The following is a 16,564-nucleotide window of genomic DNA, read 5'->3' on the forward strand; positions in this document are numbered from 1 at the left end:
AGCAGATGAAGGAGCAAGATAAAAACCCACCAGACCTAACAAATGAAGAGGAAATAGGCAGTCTACCTGAAAAAGAATTCAGAATAATGATAGTAAGGATGATCCGAAATCTTGGAAATAGAATACAGAAAATGCAAGAAACAGTTAACAAGGACCTAGAAGAAATAAAGATGAAACAAGCAACGATGAACAACATGAAAAATGAAATTAAAAATACTCTAGAAGGGATCAATAGCAGAAAAACTACGGCAGAAGAACGGATAACTGACCTAGACGATAAAATAGTGGAAATAACTACTGCAGAGCAGAATAAAGAAAAAAGAATGAAAAGAACTGAGGACAGTCTCAGAGACCTCTGGAACAACATTAAATGCACCAACATTCGAATTATAGGGGTTCCAGAATAAGAGAAAAAGAAAGGGACTGAGAAAATATTTGAAGAGATTATAGTTGAAAACTTCCCTAATATGGGAAAGGAAATAGTTAATCAAGTCCAGGAAGCACAGAGAGTCCCATATAGGATAAATACAAGGAGAAACACACCAAGACACATATTAATCAAACTGTCAAAAATTAAATACAAAGAAAACATATTAAAAACAACAAGGGAAAAACAACAAATAACACACAAGGGAATCCGCAAAAGGTTAACAGCTGATCTTTCAGCAGAAACTCTGCAAGCCAGAAGGGACTGACAGGACATATTTAAAGTGATGAAGGAGAAAAACCTACAACCAAGATTACTCTACCCAGCAGGGATCTCATTCAGATTCGATGGAGAAATTAAAACGTTTACAGACAAGAAAAAGCTGAGAGAGTTCAGCACCACCAAACCAGCTTTACAACAAATGCTAAAGGACCTTCTCTAGGCAAGAAACACAAGGGAAGGAAAGACCTACAATAACAAACCCAAAACAATTAAGAAAATAGGAATAGGAACATACATATCGATAATTACCTTAAATGTAAATGGATTAAATGCTCCCACCAAAAGACACAGACTGGCTGAATTGATACAAAAACAAGACCCATATATATGCTGTCTACAAAAGACCCACATCAGACCTAGGGACACATACAGACTGAAAGTGAGGGGATGGAAAAAGATATTCCATGTAAATGGAAACCAAAAGAAAGCTGGAGTAGCAATTCTCATATCAGACAAAATAGACTTTAAAATAAAGACTATTAGAAGTGACAAAGAAGGACACTACATAATGATCAACGGATCGATCCAAGAAGAAGATATAACAATTGTAAATATTTATGCACCCAACATAGGAGCACCTCAATACATAAGGCAAATACTAACAGCCATAAAAGGGGAAATTGACAGTAACACATTCATAGTGGGGGACGTTAACACCCCACTTTCACCCATGGACAGATCATCCAAAATGAAAATAAATAAGGAAACACAAGCTTTAAATGATACATTAAACAAGATGGACTTAATTGATATTTATAGGACACTCCATCCAAAAACAACAGATACACATTTTTCTCAAGTGCTCATGGAACATGCTCCAGGAGAGAGCATATCTTGGGTCACAAATCAAGCCTTGGTAAATTTAAGAAAATTGAAGTTGTATCAAGTATCTTTTCCGACCACAACACTATGAGACTAGATATCAATTACAGGAAAAGATCTGTAAAAAATACAAACACATGGAGGCTAAACAATACACTACTTAATACTGAAGTGATCACTGAAGAAATCAAAGAGGAAATAAAAAAATACCTAGAAACAAATGACAATGGAGACATGACGACCGAAAAGCTATGGAATGCAGCAAAAGCAGTTCTAAGAGGGAAGTTTATAGCAATACAATCCTACCTCAAGAAACAGGAAACATCTCTAATAAACAACCTAACCTTGCACCTAAAGCAATTAGAGAAAGAAGAACAAAAAAACCCCAAAGTTAGCAGAAGGAAGGAAATAATAAAGATCAGATCAAAAAGAAATAAAAAAAGAAATGAAGGAAATGACAGCAAAGATCAATAAAACTAAAAGCTGGTTCTTTGAGAAGATAAACAAAATTGACAAACCATTAGCCAGACTCATCAAGAAAAAAAGGGAGCAGACTCAAATCAATAGTTAGAAATGAAAAAGGAGAAGTAACAACTGACACTGCAGAAATACAAAAGATCATGAGAGATTACTACAAGCAACTCTATGCCAATAAAATGGACAACCTGGAAGAAATGGATAAATTCTTAGAAATGCACAACCTACCAAGACTGAATCAGGAAGAAATAGAAAATATGAACAGACCAATCACAAGCACTGAAATTGAAACTGTGATGAAAAATCTTCCAACAAACAGAAGCCCAGGACCAGATGGTTTCACAGGCCAATTCTATCAAACATTTAGAGAAGAGCTAACACCTATCCTTCTCATACTCTTCCAAAATACAGCAGAGGGAGGAACACTCCCAAACTCATTCTACGAGGCCACCATCACCCTGATACCAAAAGCAGACAAGGATGTCACAAAGAAAGAAAACTACAGGCCAATATCACTGATGAACATAGATGCAAAAATCCTCAACAAAATACTAGCAAACAGAATCCAACAGCACATTAAACAGATCATACACCATGATCAAGTGGGGTTTATTCCAGGAATGCAAGGATTCTTCAATATACGCAAATCTATCAATGTGATAAACCATATTAACAAACTGAAGGAGAAAAACCATATGATCGTCTCAATAGATGCAGAGAAAGCTTTTGACAAAATTCAACACCCATTTATGATAAAAACCCTGCAGAAAGTAGGCATAGAGGGAACTTTCCTCAACATAATAAAGGCCATATATGACAAACCCACAGCCAACATCGTCCTCAATGGTGAAACACTGAAAGCATTTCCAGTAAGATCAGGAACAAGACAAGGTTGCCCACTCTCACCACTCTTATTCAACATAATTTTGGAAGTTTTAGCCACAGCAATCAGAGAAGAAAAGGAAATAAAAGGAATCCAAATCAGAAAAGAAGAAGTAAAGCTGTCACTGTTTGCAGATGACATGATACTATACATACAGAATCCTAAAGATGCTACCAGAAAGCTACTAGAGCTAATCAATGAATTTGGTAAAGTAGCAGGATACAAAATTAATGCACAGAAATCTCTGGCATTCCTATACACTAAGGATGAAAAATCTGAAAGTGAAATCAAGAAAACACTCCCATGTACCACTGCAACAAAAAGAATAAAATATCTAGGAATAAACCTACCTAAGGAGCCAAAAGACCTGTATGCAGAAAATTATAAGACACTGATGAAAGCAATTAAAGATGCAAATAGATGGAGAGATATACCGTGTTCTTGAATTGGAAGAATCAATATTGTGAAAATGACTATAGTACCCAAAGCAATCTACAGATTCAATGCAATCCCTATCAAACTACCACTGGCATTTTTCACAGAACTAGACCAAAAAATTTCACAATTTGTATGGAAACACAAAAGACCCCGAATAGCCAAAGCAATCTTGAGAACGAAAAATGGAGCTGGAGGAATCAGGCTCCCTGACTTCAGACTATACTACAAAGTCACAGTAATCAAGACAGTATGGTACTGGCACAAAAACAGAAATATAGACCAATGGAACAGGATAGAAAGCCCAGAGATAAGTCCATGCACATATGGTCACCTTATCTTTGATAAAGGAGGCAGGAATGTACAGTGGAGAAAGGATAGCCTCTTCAATAAGTGGTGCTGGGAAAACTGGACAGGTACATGTAAAAGTATGAGATTAGATCACTCCCTAACACCATACACAAAAATAAGCTCAAAATCGATTAAAGACCTAAATGTAAGGCCAGAAACTATCAAACTTTTAGAGAAAAACATAGGCAGCACTCTATGACATAAATCACAGCAAGATCCTTTTTGACCTACCTCCCAGGGAAATGGAAATAAAAACAAACAAATGGGACCTACTGAAACTTCAAAGGTTTTGCACAGCAAAGGAAACCATAATCAAGACCAAAAGACAACCCTCAGAATGGGAGAAAATATTTGCAAATGAAGCAACTGACAAAGGATTCATCTCCAAAATTTACAAGCAGCTCATGCAGCTCAACAGCAAAACAACAAACAACCCAATTCCAAAATGGGCAGAAGAGCTAAATAGAAATTTCTCCAAAGAAGATATACAGACTGCCAACAAACACATGAAAGAATGCTCAATATCATTAATCATTAGAGAAATGCAAATCAAAACTACAATGAGATATCATCTCACACTGGTCAGAATGGCCATCATCAAAAAATCTAGAAACAATAAATGCTGGAGAGGGTGTGGAGAAAAGGGAACACTCTTGCACTGCTGGTGGGAATGTGAATTGGTACAGCCACTATGGAGAACAGTATGAAGGTTCCTTAAAAAACTACAAATAGAACTACCATATGACCCAGCAATCCCACTACTGGGCATATACCCTGAGAATACCATAATTCAAAAAGAGTCATATACCAAAATGTTCATTGCAGCTCTATTTACTATAGCCAGGAGATGGAAACAACCTAAGTGTCCATCATTGGATGAATGGATAAAGAAGATGTGGCACATATATACAATGGAATATTACTCAGGCATAAAAAGAAACGAAATTGACCTATTTGTAATGAGGTGGATGGCCCTAGAGTCTGTCATACTGAGTGAAGTAAGTCAGAAATAGAAAGACAAATACCGTATGCTAACACATATATATGGAATTTAAGAAAAAAAAATGTCATGAAGAACCTAGGGGTAAGACAGGAATAAAGACACAGACCTACTAGAGAATGGACTTGAGGATATGGGGAGGGTGAAGGGTAAGCTGTGACAAAGCGAGAGAGTGGCATGGACATATATACACTACCAAACGTAAAAGAGATAGCTAGTGGGAAGCAGCCGCATAGCACAGGGAGATCAGCCCGGTGTTTTGTGACCACCTAGAGGGGTGGGATAGGGAGGGTGGGAGGGACAGAGATGCAAGAGGGAAAAGAGATGAGTACATATGTATATGTATAACTGATTCACTTTGTTATAAAGCAGAAACTAGCACACCATTGTAAAGCAATTATACTCCAATAAAGATATAAAAAAAAATAATGAATTTCTCAAAGTGGATATAAGCTCACAAGAGACTTTTCTTGAGTTCAAAGGTAGGGAGGAAGCAAGTGTTACATCTGTGCCTGAATGACAGAGGTTTTGGGGTTTTTAAGAAATCCCATTTCAAGTGTCCTCTTGGCTACTGTCACCAAGTTGTTTCTCAAATTTTTTTAAAGTAAAGCAACTTACTCTGCTTTCAGGATGTAGAGGTCAATTGTTCTCAGGAGACAGGATAGTTGCCTAAAGATTAAGGCTCAGGAAGTGGTGTCAGAAATTAGGCTATCTCCTTAAAAACAGCCCTGGAGATAGTCTAGGCTAGTTCCATAATTCATCAGAGGTAGCAGAGAGATAGGTATGTTGGAAAGCAAAAGAAGATTAATTAAAAAGCCTTCCTTATTGGCTGCAAGCCCAGGTTTTCCTGAGGACTCTCCCTGACTAATGTGGTGTTTTAGGCAGGGTTAGTAGAACTTTCACAAGAGTAGTCTGAAATTGGGATATTAGAATATTTCAAGATGATAGACTGAGCTCATGTTGCCTCCTTCCCCTTCTGCCCCAAACAAATGACCAATAATGTTTAGAGAAGAAAGCTGTTCCCATCCATATCAAAGACTATCCCTATGGTAATAACCATGTCTTGGCACAGAAGATCACTATACTGTTGGGGATGATGGAAAAAGATAATGTAATTTCTGTTTTGTTCTTTGAATGACATTTCTGCCAATTTGAGTACGGTAGGCACTGGGGGGGCTGGTCCACTTTGGGGCTATTAACTGTGGCTCTGGTTTCAATCATTTTGTACTTATTTGAGACTACTTTTACAAAAAAATTACTTTTGAGGATATTCCTTCATGTGGAGAAAAATGGAAATATCTCCTATAGGATAGGACCTAAAGGACCTTACCTAAAGAATTTCCTTATAATCTTGCTCACAGCCTTACCTGCAGAAGTGCAGGTCACCAGCCACTAAGTTTAACTATTAGCCCAGGTTGATCTGCTGATAGCTGATCCATGGAACTAATTATGGACCCAAGCACAGCTGCACGTGGTTCTATTTTTACCATACATCCATCATTCTCTAAATTCAATTCAGACCCCATTCAATTAGGTAGGATGCTATATCTTCCTCTCAAGGACTGTTAAAGAAATCTCTCATAATCACCTAGGTCAGGAGACAGACTCCAATGTACATGGACTTTTTGACCTGTTCTTTTCCTTATTGGGGAAGAATCTCTCTTTCTCTGCTTCTGTATAGAGAGAAATCCATTAAAATAATACTTCTAGTTACTCTGTCTCCCCTCTCCAAATTTATTCCTCTTCATAGGGGAAAAAAAAAAGAGACTTCTTTGACTTCTCAGTTTATGAAATGGAAACCGACATCCTTGGTTCTGCCTCTCTCTTTGTCTCTGTCTCTTTGAGAGCCACATCCTTCTTGAAACCATGCATTCTCACCTGTTCTTAAGCATGCAGTAAACCTAGACGAGCAGGATCTTTCCCCGAGTAGGAAAGCTTGAATTTGGGGACACGAATCATAACTTAGAGTGTTAGCAAGTCCTCTGGCCAGACCTAAACCTTGCCCTCCAAAATCACCTTTTTCAATAAAACTGCTAGTTTTTATCTCTGCCTGACTTCAGCATGTATATCTCAGCTGATTTCCAGCTTGGCTGGGGAGCCCCTTAAAACACCTAAATTGCTTTGCAAATCCATTTTCAACTTCTTATCACGGCTGCCGCAAACAAACTCCCACCTGAAAATACACCAGCAGTTAGTTGTTTTCACATGGCAAACTCACTCACATAGAAGAAGGGAATGATGACCAGGAGAAAACAAATAATGGCATTTTTGTAATTCCAAAGCAATCTCGAACTAAACAGAAGTATAACTGAAGCCGTTGGGAGAAAGAAAAAAAAAAGGCAATATGGCTTCTCATTCTGCTCAACCTGAAGCACTGTTTGGAGGCACTGAAGTCCACCTTCAATTACCATATTTAGGAGCTATGCTTCCCACTCTCCAGCCATTCAGTCATTAAGAGTACCAGCTTCCTAATTTTTGTTCTGTCTGTATGCAGTCTATATTAATTTTTACTCAGCATTTTTCATTGACTGACTAATGGTTTTTACCTAGATAAAAGTACTTACAACTGTAAATGTCAGCTGTCTACCCAATATCCACTCTCCTCTTCTTTCATACTTACAGGACCCCTATTACTAATGGAAGCAGCAATATGTCCTGCCTAAAAAAAAAAATCCAGCCTCAGCCAATGAGGTAAAAGAGTCATTAGTTGGGGCTTCTAGGTAAGCTCTTTAAAGAGGGCTTATTTAGCAAGAAGGCTTATTCTTTTGCCCTGTTCTTTTCTCATCCCTGTGATTTAGAATATAGATAAGATAGTTAACTAAGGTGGCCACGTGGAGATCCTGAGGATCTTGAAGAAAACCAGGCACTAAGGATAGCAAAGCAGAAAGATGGAAGATGCCTGGACCATGCAGCTGCCACACCAGCCTTGGAAGACCTCTCCTGGACTTATTTAGATGACAGAAAAATAAGTATCTTATTTAGTCCACTGTTATGTGGGTTTTCTTTATATGTAGCAGAACCTAACTGTAACTCATGCATTATGTGGTGGATGTGCTAGCTTTATATATATTTCAGTTACTAAAATAATATGTTCAAGTACTTACTACTTAAATGACTCAAAGTCATCTTGCTTGCTACTACTGATACGCATACCACACTCCTGGGAAACTGTCTAATTATCCATAGAACCTATAAAAATGATTCACCTTTCCCTTTGCTTTGCTCTTCTTGTAAAGAGAGAGCCAAAAAGAAGGCAATGCTACCTGAAAGTAAACTCCACAAATTTGTGAAGATCATCTGAGAAGAAAAGACATTTGGAAAATATTCCAGTTTAAATAATAAAGATTTACCTACCTACCTGCATAAAATACACTGCAAATTATGGCTGGCCGATACTTATTAATTTAAGGTACCACAAATTTGACAAGATTTCATAACATGATAATGAAGTTATAATGGCAAACAAAATAATCCTGCCTTATCTTTCTTTAGCAGAAAATACAGGGGGCGGAGTCAAGATGGTGGCAGGAGAGGACACGGAGTTTGCGTTTCTCCACAACTAGGGTGCCTGCTGGACACTGGTGGGGGACCTCAACGCCCTAGGAGATGGGAGGAACCCCCAAGCAACTTGGTAGCATGAGGGGGGATTGAGGGGGGAGGAGAAGTGGAGGCCAGACAGGACTGGTGCACCTGAGGGGTGGGTGGGAGAGGGGAGGGGTTCCCATGCCTGGAGGGAGCTTCGGGGGCTCAGAAGATCAGGGAGAGCACGCCTAGCATCTCCCTTGCCCAGTCGGGCCCTGGGAAGCCCTCAGGGCTCCTCAGCAGGGTCCTCCACCCTCCAAGGCCCCGTTGGTCCTAGAGTCATAGGAGGGAGGTGAGGGGAAGAAGAGGAGAGGTAGGTGGGAGAAGCCCTTCCAGACCGGAGGATCAGGGAAGTGCAACAGGTCTTTGCCCTGGCCACTTGGCCGCAGGAAGCTTGCTGGGCTCCAAGGCCCCCTCCAGGCAGCGTGGGTCCTAGCAGCATAGGAGGGAGGCAAGGGGAGAAGAGGAGAGGCGGGAGGGAGGGGCCCTCTGGGGCCGGAGGATCAGGGGAGGTGCAGCCGGCGTTTCCCCCCAACCCACTTGGGCCCCGGGAAGCCTGCTGGGCTCCAGGCCTGGTGCTCTGATCTCCAGGGCCCCCTCCAGCCTTGTGGGTCCTAGGAGAATGGGAGGGAGGGAGGAGGGGGGAAGAGGAGGAGAGGCAGACCATCTGGGGCCAGGGGATCATGGAAGGCACTGTGGGCGTTTCCCCCGCCCACTGGGCCCCAGGAAGCCTGCTGGGCTTCCAGGTCTGGTCCTCTGCCTTCCGGGATCTCCTCTGGCTGTGTGGGTCCCGGGGCATAGGAGGGAAGGAGAGGGGAAAAGAAGAGAGGCCAATGGGGAGGGGCCTTCCAGGATCAGAGGACTGGGGGGAATATGCTTAGCACTTCCCCTGCCCACTCGGACCTGGTGAGCCTGCTGGGGTCCTGGACCAGGTCCTCCACCCTCCAAGGCCAGAAGCACTGCCTGGGCCCCTTCTGCTGAGGCTCCTGCTGCTGCATTGAGCCTAAGACTCACCGCCCCACCCACCCAGCACCTCCAGGGCCTTTTCCTGCTCTGTTGGTCCTAAGCATAGGCCCCGCCCCCACCTGAAACCCACCCCTGCCCCCCACAGCCAAGGCTTTTTCCGGATTTATTTTTCTTTTTCTCCTTACTATGGGGGCTCTGTTTTACCTTCTGTTGTTGTTTCAACTATATTTTTATTCTTTCTAACAAATCTGTTAGTTTTCTAATCTAATTTTATTTTTTACTCTTTGTTATCGTTCTGCTCCTTTTCTTTTCTTTTTTTGCCGCCCCACACATCTTGCAGGATCTTGGTTCACAAGATGGGAGTCAGGCCAGAGTTCCTGCAGTGGGAGCTCCGAGTCTAAACCACTGGACTAACAGAGAACCTCAGACCCCAGGGAATATTCATTGGAGTGAGGTCTCCCAGAGGTCCTCATCTCGGCACTAAGACCCAGCTCCACTCAACAGCCTACAAACTCCAGTGCTGGAAACCTCAGGCCAAACAACCAGTAAAACAGGAACACAATCCCACCCATCAAAAAAAAAAAAAAAAAAAAAAAAAAAGAGAAGAGAAAAGAATATGTTGCAGATGAAGGAGCAAGGTAAAAAATCTACAAGCCCAAATAAATGAAGAGGAAATAGGCAACCTACCTAAAAAGAATTCAGAGTAATGACAGTAAAGATGATACAGAATCTCAGAAACAGAATGGAGACAAAGATTGAGAAAATACAAGAAATGTTTAACAAAGATTTAGAAGAACTAAAGAACAAAGAAACAGAGATGAACAGCACAATAACTGAAATGAAAAACACACTAGAAGGAATCAATAACAGAATAACTGAGGCAGAAGAACAAATAAGTGAGCTGGAAGAGAATGGTGGAAATAACTGCCCAGGAACAGAATAAGGAAGAAAGAAAGAAAAGAATTGAAGACAATCGTAGAGACCTCTGGGACAACACTAAACGCACCAACATTCAAATTATAGGGGTCTCAGAAGAAGAAGAGAAAAAGAAAGGGTCTGAGAAAATATTTGAAGAGATTACAGTGGAAAACTTCCCTAACATGGGAAAGGAAATAGTCACCCAAGTCCAGGAAGCACAGTGAATGCCATACAGGATAAACCCTAGGAGAAACACACCAAGACACATATTAATCAAACCAACAAAAATTAAATTCAAAGAAAATATATTAAAAGCAGCAAGGGAAAAGCAAAAAATAACATACAAAGGAATCCCCATAAGGTTATCAGCTAATTTTTCAGCAGAAACTCTGCAGGCCAGAAGGGAGTGGCAGGATATACTTAAAGGGATGAAAGAGAAAAACCTACAACCAAGATTACTCTACCCAGCAAGGATCTCACTCAGACTCAACGGCAAAATCAAAAGCTTTTCAGACAAGCAAAAGCTAACAGAATTCAGCACCACCAAACCAGCTTTACAGCAAACGCTAAAGGAACTTCTCTATGTGGGAAACACAAGAGAAGAAAAAGACCCCAAAAACAAACCCAAAGCAATTAAGAAAATGGTAGTAGGAACACAGATATCGATAATAACCTTGAATGTAAATGGATGAAATGCTCCAACTAAAAGATACAGACTGGTTGAATGGATACCAAAGTAGACCATAAATATGCTGTCTACAAGAGACCCATTTCAGACCTAGGGACACATACAGACTGAAAGTGAAGGGATGGAAAAAGATATTCCACGTAAATGGAAATCAAAAGAAAGCTGGAGTAGCAATACTCGTATCAGATAAAATAGACTTTTAAATAAAGACTGTTACAAGAGATAAGGAAGGACATTACATAATGATCAAGGGATCAATCCAAGAAGAAGGTATAACAATTATAAATATTTATACACCCAACATAGGAGCACCTCAATACATAAGGCAAATGCTAACAACCATAAAAGGGGAAATCGACAGTAACACAATAATAGTACAGGACTTTAACAAGCCACTTACACCAGTGGACAGGTCATCCAAACAGAAGATAAATAAGGAAACACAAGCTTTAAATGACACAACAGACCAGATAGATTTAATTGATATTTATAGGACATTCCATCTGAAAGTGGCAGAATACACTTTCTTCTCAAGTGCACATGGAACATTCTCCAGGATAGTTCACATCTTGGGTCACAGATCAAGCCTCAGTAAATTTAAGAAAACTGAAATCGTATCAAGCATCTTTTCTGACCACAACGCTATGTGACTGGAAATCAATTACAGGAAAAAAACTGCAAAAAATACAAATACATGTAGGCTAAACAGTGCACTACTAAATAATCAAGAGATCACTGAAGAAATGAAAGAAGAAATTAAAAAAAAAATAGAAACAAACGACAACGAAAACACCATAACCCAAAATCTATGGGATGCAGCAAAAGAAGTTCTAAGAGGGAAGTTTATAGCAATTCATTCTCACCTCAAGAAACAAAAATCTCAAACAACCTAACCTTATATGTAAAGCAACTAGAGAAAGAAGAACAAAGAAAACCCAAAGTCAGTAGAAGGAAAGAAATCATAAAGATCAGAGCAGAAATAAATGAAATAGAAATGAAGAAAACAATAGCAAAGATAAATAAAACTAAAAGTTGGTTCTTTGAGAAGATAAACAAAATTGATAAACATTAGCCAGACTCATCAAGAAAAAAAGAGGACGCAAATCAGTAAAATTAGAAATGAAAAAGGAGAAATCACTTCTGACACTGCAGAAAAAAAGGATTATAAGAGACTACTACAAACAACTATATGCCAATAAAATGGACAACCACGAAAAAATGGACAAATACTTGGAAAGGTACAATTTTCCAAGAGTGAACCAGGAAGAATTAGAAAATATAAACAGACCTATCACAAGTAATGAAATTGAAACTGTAATTAGAAATCTTCCAACAAACAGAAGTCCAGAACCAGGTGGCTTCACAGGCAAATTCTATCAGACATTTAGAGAAGAGCTAACACCAATCCTTCTCAAAATCTTCCCAAAAATTGCAGAGGGAGGAACACTCCCAAATTTGTTCTGCAAAGCAACCATCACCCTGATACCAAAACCAGACAAAGATATCACACACACACAAAAAAACAACAGACCAGTATCACTAATGAACACAGATGCAAAAATCCTCAACAAAATAGGAGCAAACAGAATCCAACAACACATTAAAAAGATCATACATAATGATCAAGTGGGATTTATCCCAGGAACGCAAGGATTCTTCAATATATGCAAATCAATCAATGTGATACACCATATTAACAAATTAAGGAATAAAGACCATATGATCATCTCAAGAGATGCAGAAAAAGCTTTTGACAAAATTCAACACCCATTTATGATAAAAACCCTCCAGAAAATGGGCACAGAGGGAACCTACCTCAACGTAATAAAGGCCATATACAACAAACCCACAGCAAACATCATTCTCAATGGTGAAAAACTGAAAGCATTTCCACTAAGACCAGGAACAAGACAAGGATGGCCACTCTCGCCACTCTTACTCAACGTAGTTTTGGAATTTCTAGCCACGGCAATCAGAGAAGAAAAAGAAACAAAACGAACACAAATTGGAAAAGAAGAAGTAAAACTGTCACTGTTTGCAGATGACATGATAGTATACATAGAGAATCCTAAAGATGCCACCAGAAAACTACTAGAACTAATCAATGAATTTGGTAAGGTTGCAGGATACAAAATTAATGCACAGAAATCTCTGGCATTCCTATACACTAACAACAAAAATTCAGAAAGAAAAATCAAGGAAACAATGCCATTTACCATTGCAACAAAAAGAATAAAATACCAAGGAATAAACGTACTACCTAAGGAGGCAAAAGACTTGTACTTAGAAAACTATAAAACACTGATGACAGAAATCAAAGATGACATAAACAGATGGAGAAATATACCATGTTCTTGGATTGGAAGAATGAGTATTGTGAAAATGACTATACTACCCAAAGCAATCTATGGATTCAATGCAATCCCTATCAAACTACCAATGGCATTCTTCACAGAAACAGAACAAAAATTTTACAATACGTATGGAAAGGCAAAAGACCCTGAATAGCCAGAGCAATCTTGAGAAAGAAAAACGGAGCTGGAGGTATCAGGCTACCCAACTTCAAACCATACTACAAAGCTACAGTAATCAAGACAGTATGGTACTGGCACAAAAACAGAAATATAGATCAATGGTACAGGATAGAAAGCCCAGAGATAAACCCACACACCTATGGTCACCTAAACTGTGACAAGGGAGGCAAGAACATGCAATGAAGAAAAGACAGCCTCTTCAATAAGTGGTGCTGGGAAAACTGGACAGCTACATGTAAAAGAATGAAATTAGAACATTCCCCAACACCATACACAAAAATAAACTCCAAATGGATTAAAGACCTAAATGTAAGACCAGACACTATAAAATTCTTAGAGGAAAACATAGGAAACACACTCTTTGACAGAAACCACAGCAGGATCTTTTTTGACCCACCTCCTAGAGTAATGAAAATAAAAACAAAAATAAACAAATGGGACCTAATTAAACTTAAAAGCTTTTGCACAGCAAAGGAAACCATAAACAAGATGGAAATTCAACCCTCAGAATGGGAGAAAATATTTGCAAAGGAAACAATAGACAAAGGATTAATCTCCAAAATATATAAACAGCTCATGCAGCTCAATATCAGAAAAACCAACAACCCAATTAAAAATGGGCGGAAGACCTAAATGGATACTTCACAAAAGAAGACATACAGATGGCCAAGAGGCACATGAAAATATGCTCAACATCACTAATTACTAGAGAAATGCAAATCAATACTACAATGAGGTATCACCTCACACCGGTCAGAGTGGCCATCATCAAAAAATCTACAAACAATAAATGCTGGAGATGGTGTGGAGAAAAGGGAACCCTCTTGCACTGTGGGTGGAAATGTTAATTGATACAGCCACTATGGAGAACAGTACGAAGGTTCCTTAAAAAACTGAAAATAGAACTACCATATGACCCAGCAATCCCACTACTGGGCATATACCCAGAGAAAACCATAATTCAAAAGGACACATGCACCCCAATATTCACTGCAGCACTATTTACAAGAGCCAGGACATGGAAACAATCTAAGTGTCCAATGACAGATGAATGGATAAAGATGATGTGGTACATATATTGAATGGAATATTACTCATCCATAAAAAGGAACAAAATTGGGTTCTTTGTGACATGGATGGACTGAGAGTCTGTCATACGGAGTGAAGTAAGCCAGAAAGAGAAAAACAAATATTGTGTATTAACGCATATATGTGGAATCTTGAAAAATGATATAGATGAACCTATTTGTAGGGCAGGAATAGAGATGCAGACATAGAGAACGGACATGTGGATACGGGGGGAAAGGGAGGGTGGGGTGACTTGGGAGATTAGGTTTGACATAAATACACTTCCACGTGTAAAATAGATAGCTAGTGGGAACCTGCTGTATAGCACAGGGAGCTCAGCCTGGTGCTCTGTAATGACCTAGATGGGGAAGAAGCAGGAGAGGGAGGTTCAAGAGGGAGGGATATAAGTATACATATAGCTGAGTCACTTCATTGTACAGCAGAAACTAACACAACATTGTAAAGCAAATTTACTCCAATAAAAAAAAATAATGGATTATAAAAAATAAAAACAGTCCTTTATAAAAAAGAAAATACACAAAGTATCTAATAAATATACTTACGTTTGAAGGTTTAAGTTTATTAATGATTGTTGTTTTGCCACTATTATCCAGCCCAAGGCACAAAACATGCACCTCCTTCTTCCTCAGGCCAAGCAAGCCTGAAAGTCTGTCTAGCAATCCCATAATGTGAGTCAAGTATTTACAAACCAGCTGCAAGTCAGGAAAAAAAAAAAAAAGATATATTACCCACAGGCACCTTAAGAATAGAAAATATGAGCATATGTATCCCAAATTTCAGAATTTAAAGACACAGTGATATTGTGAAAACCATGTCAACATAGCTTTGCATTTAGTAAACAGAGTTTAAGCTGATTACCAGAAAGGAGTCTTAACTGAAACGCAGATTGGCGGATAATAACCCCTGGCAACACAGAATAATGCCCTTGAAATAACTGTACGTTTCTCATCGTAACATATAATACTTAAGAAGAAAATGTGGTTAAACTCAGAATCATGTGGAGTCTGCCATCTGTGATACTTGAGAATATTTGCAGCCTTTTCTGGAAATCTGAAACAATGTATGGGCAATGGCGTTCATGTGAAGCCTGATGCTGAAGCTTAGAAAGTGAGAAGGCAGACCAGAATAACAGAGAAAAAACTGAGATTTTGGCTACATCATTTGAGCCACTGGTCAAATCTTTTTCTAAAGCCAGCCCCATTGTAGTTTGCAATAATACAAAGTAATAAACATTAAATTCACCATTTTTGTTTCTTTGCTTGATTATATCCAGTTTAGGTTATGTCTTCTATCAAAAGAAACAAAAAATCCTAACTGATATATTTATCTTAATTTTTCCTTAGTCCTTACGTATATCTTTGTAAGTCACCACAAACCCATTTGGGAAGAAGGTTATGTATAAAACACACACACAATTTGAACCTTAATAAATACCTGTTTCTTTGAAACTATAACTTACATGAACTATCCTGTCAAGTATCATTTTAAAAGAATTTTAACTAGTGTACTAGTAAAGAATATGAATGTAAATACCAATCTTACATTTTCATCTCATTTTCTCAAATACCACCAAAGATTCTTTGTTAACTTGTCCCTGAAGTGTTCATTTGTTTATCAATTCTTTCTTTGGAAAAAAAAATCCTTCCAATGCAAACTTTCAAAAAAAATCCATCAGTAATCCAAACACAAGCATTCTGAAGTCAGATAAAACTGCTGATGATGCATTGCTGGCTATGTGATAACTTTATGGCTATTCATACCCTTCTAAGGTACTGTTAGATTTAGACTTCAGGTCTCCAAATGAAACTTTCCAAAGGTTCTTCCTTTGGGTCCATCACCACCCCCACCTCCCAAAACATTATTATGTGGTGAGAGAAGAGAGATACCACTTTTGCCAGCCCTCAACTGCTGCAGGGACTGCTACAGCAATAACTACAATACACCTGTATTCCAAACATTTCCTATTACTCTCCAAACCACCATTTTCAAAGTTCTCTTAAAAAACAAAACAAAACAAAACAAAAAGCCCTCTAAATATCAGTTTCATTTAATTGATTTATTCTCATCTCCATCTAAGGTTCCAGAAGCTTGTCATCTTACAGCTCCTTCA

The 16,564-nt window shown here is 38.9% G+C and overlaps 1 protein-coding gene across 2 annotated transcripts in view; it reads right to left on the reverse strand.

The window, feature by feature from the left end:
- The window catches only part of ARL6 (ADP ribosylation factor like GTPase 6), a 61,855-nt gene extending 46,736 nt beyond the window's left edge, over positions 1 to 15,119 (reverse strand). For both annotated transcript variants that reach the window (XM_065876621.1, XM_065876623.1), the window contains exon 1: positions 14,997 to 15,119. In XM_065876621.1, the coding sequence (XP_065732693.1) occupies positions 14,997 to 15,119 (123 nt within the window). The remainder of the gene's footprint in view (positions 1 to 14,996) is intronic.
- Between the last annotated feature and the right edge of the window lie 1,445 nt (positions 15,120 to 16,564).

Source organism: Phocoena phocoena, chromosome 4, assembly GCF_963924675.1.
Source record: "Phocoena phocoena chromosome 4, mPhoPho1.1, whole genome shotgun sequence".
NCBI classification, from domain to species: Eukaryota; Metazoa; Chordata; class Mammalia; order Artiodactyla; family Phocoenidae; genus Phocoena; species Phocoena phocoena.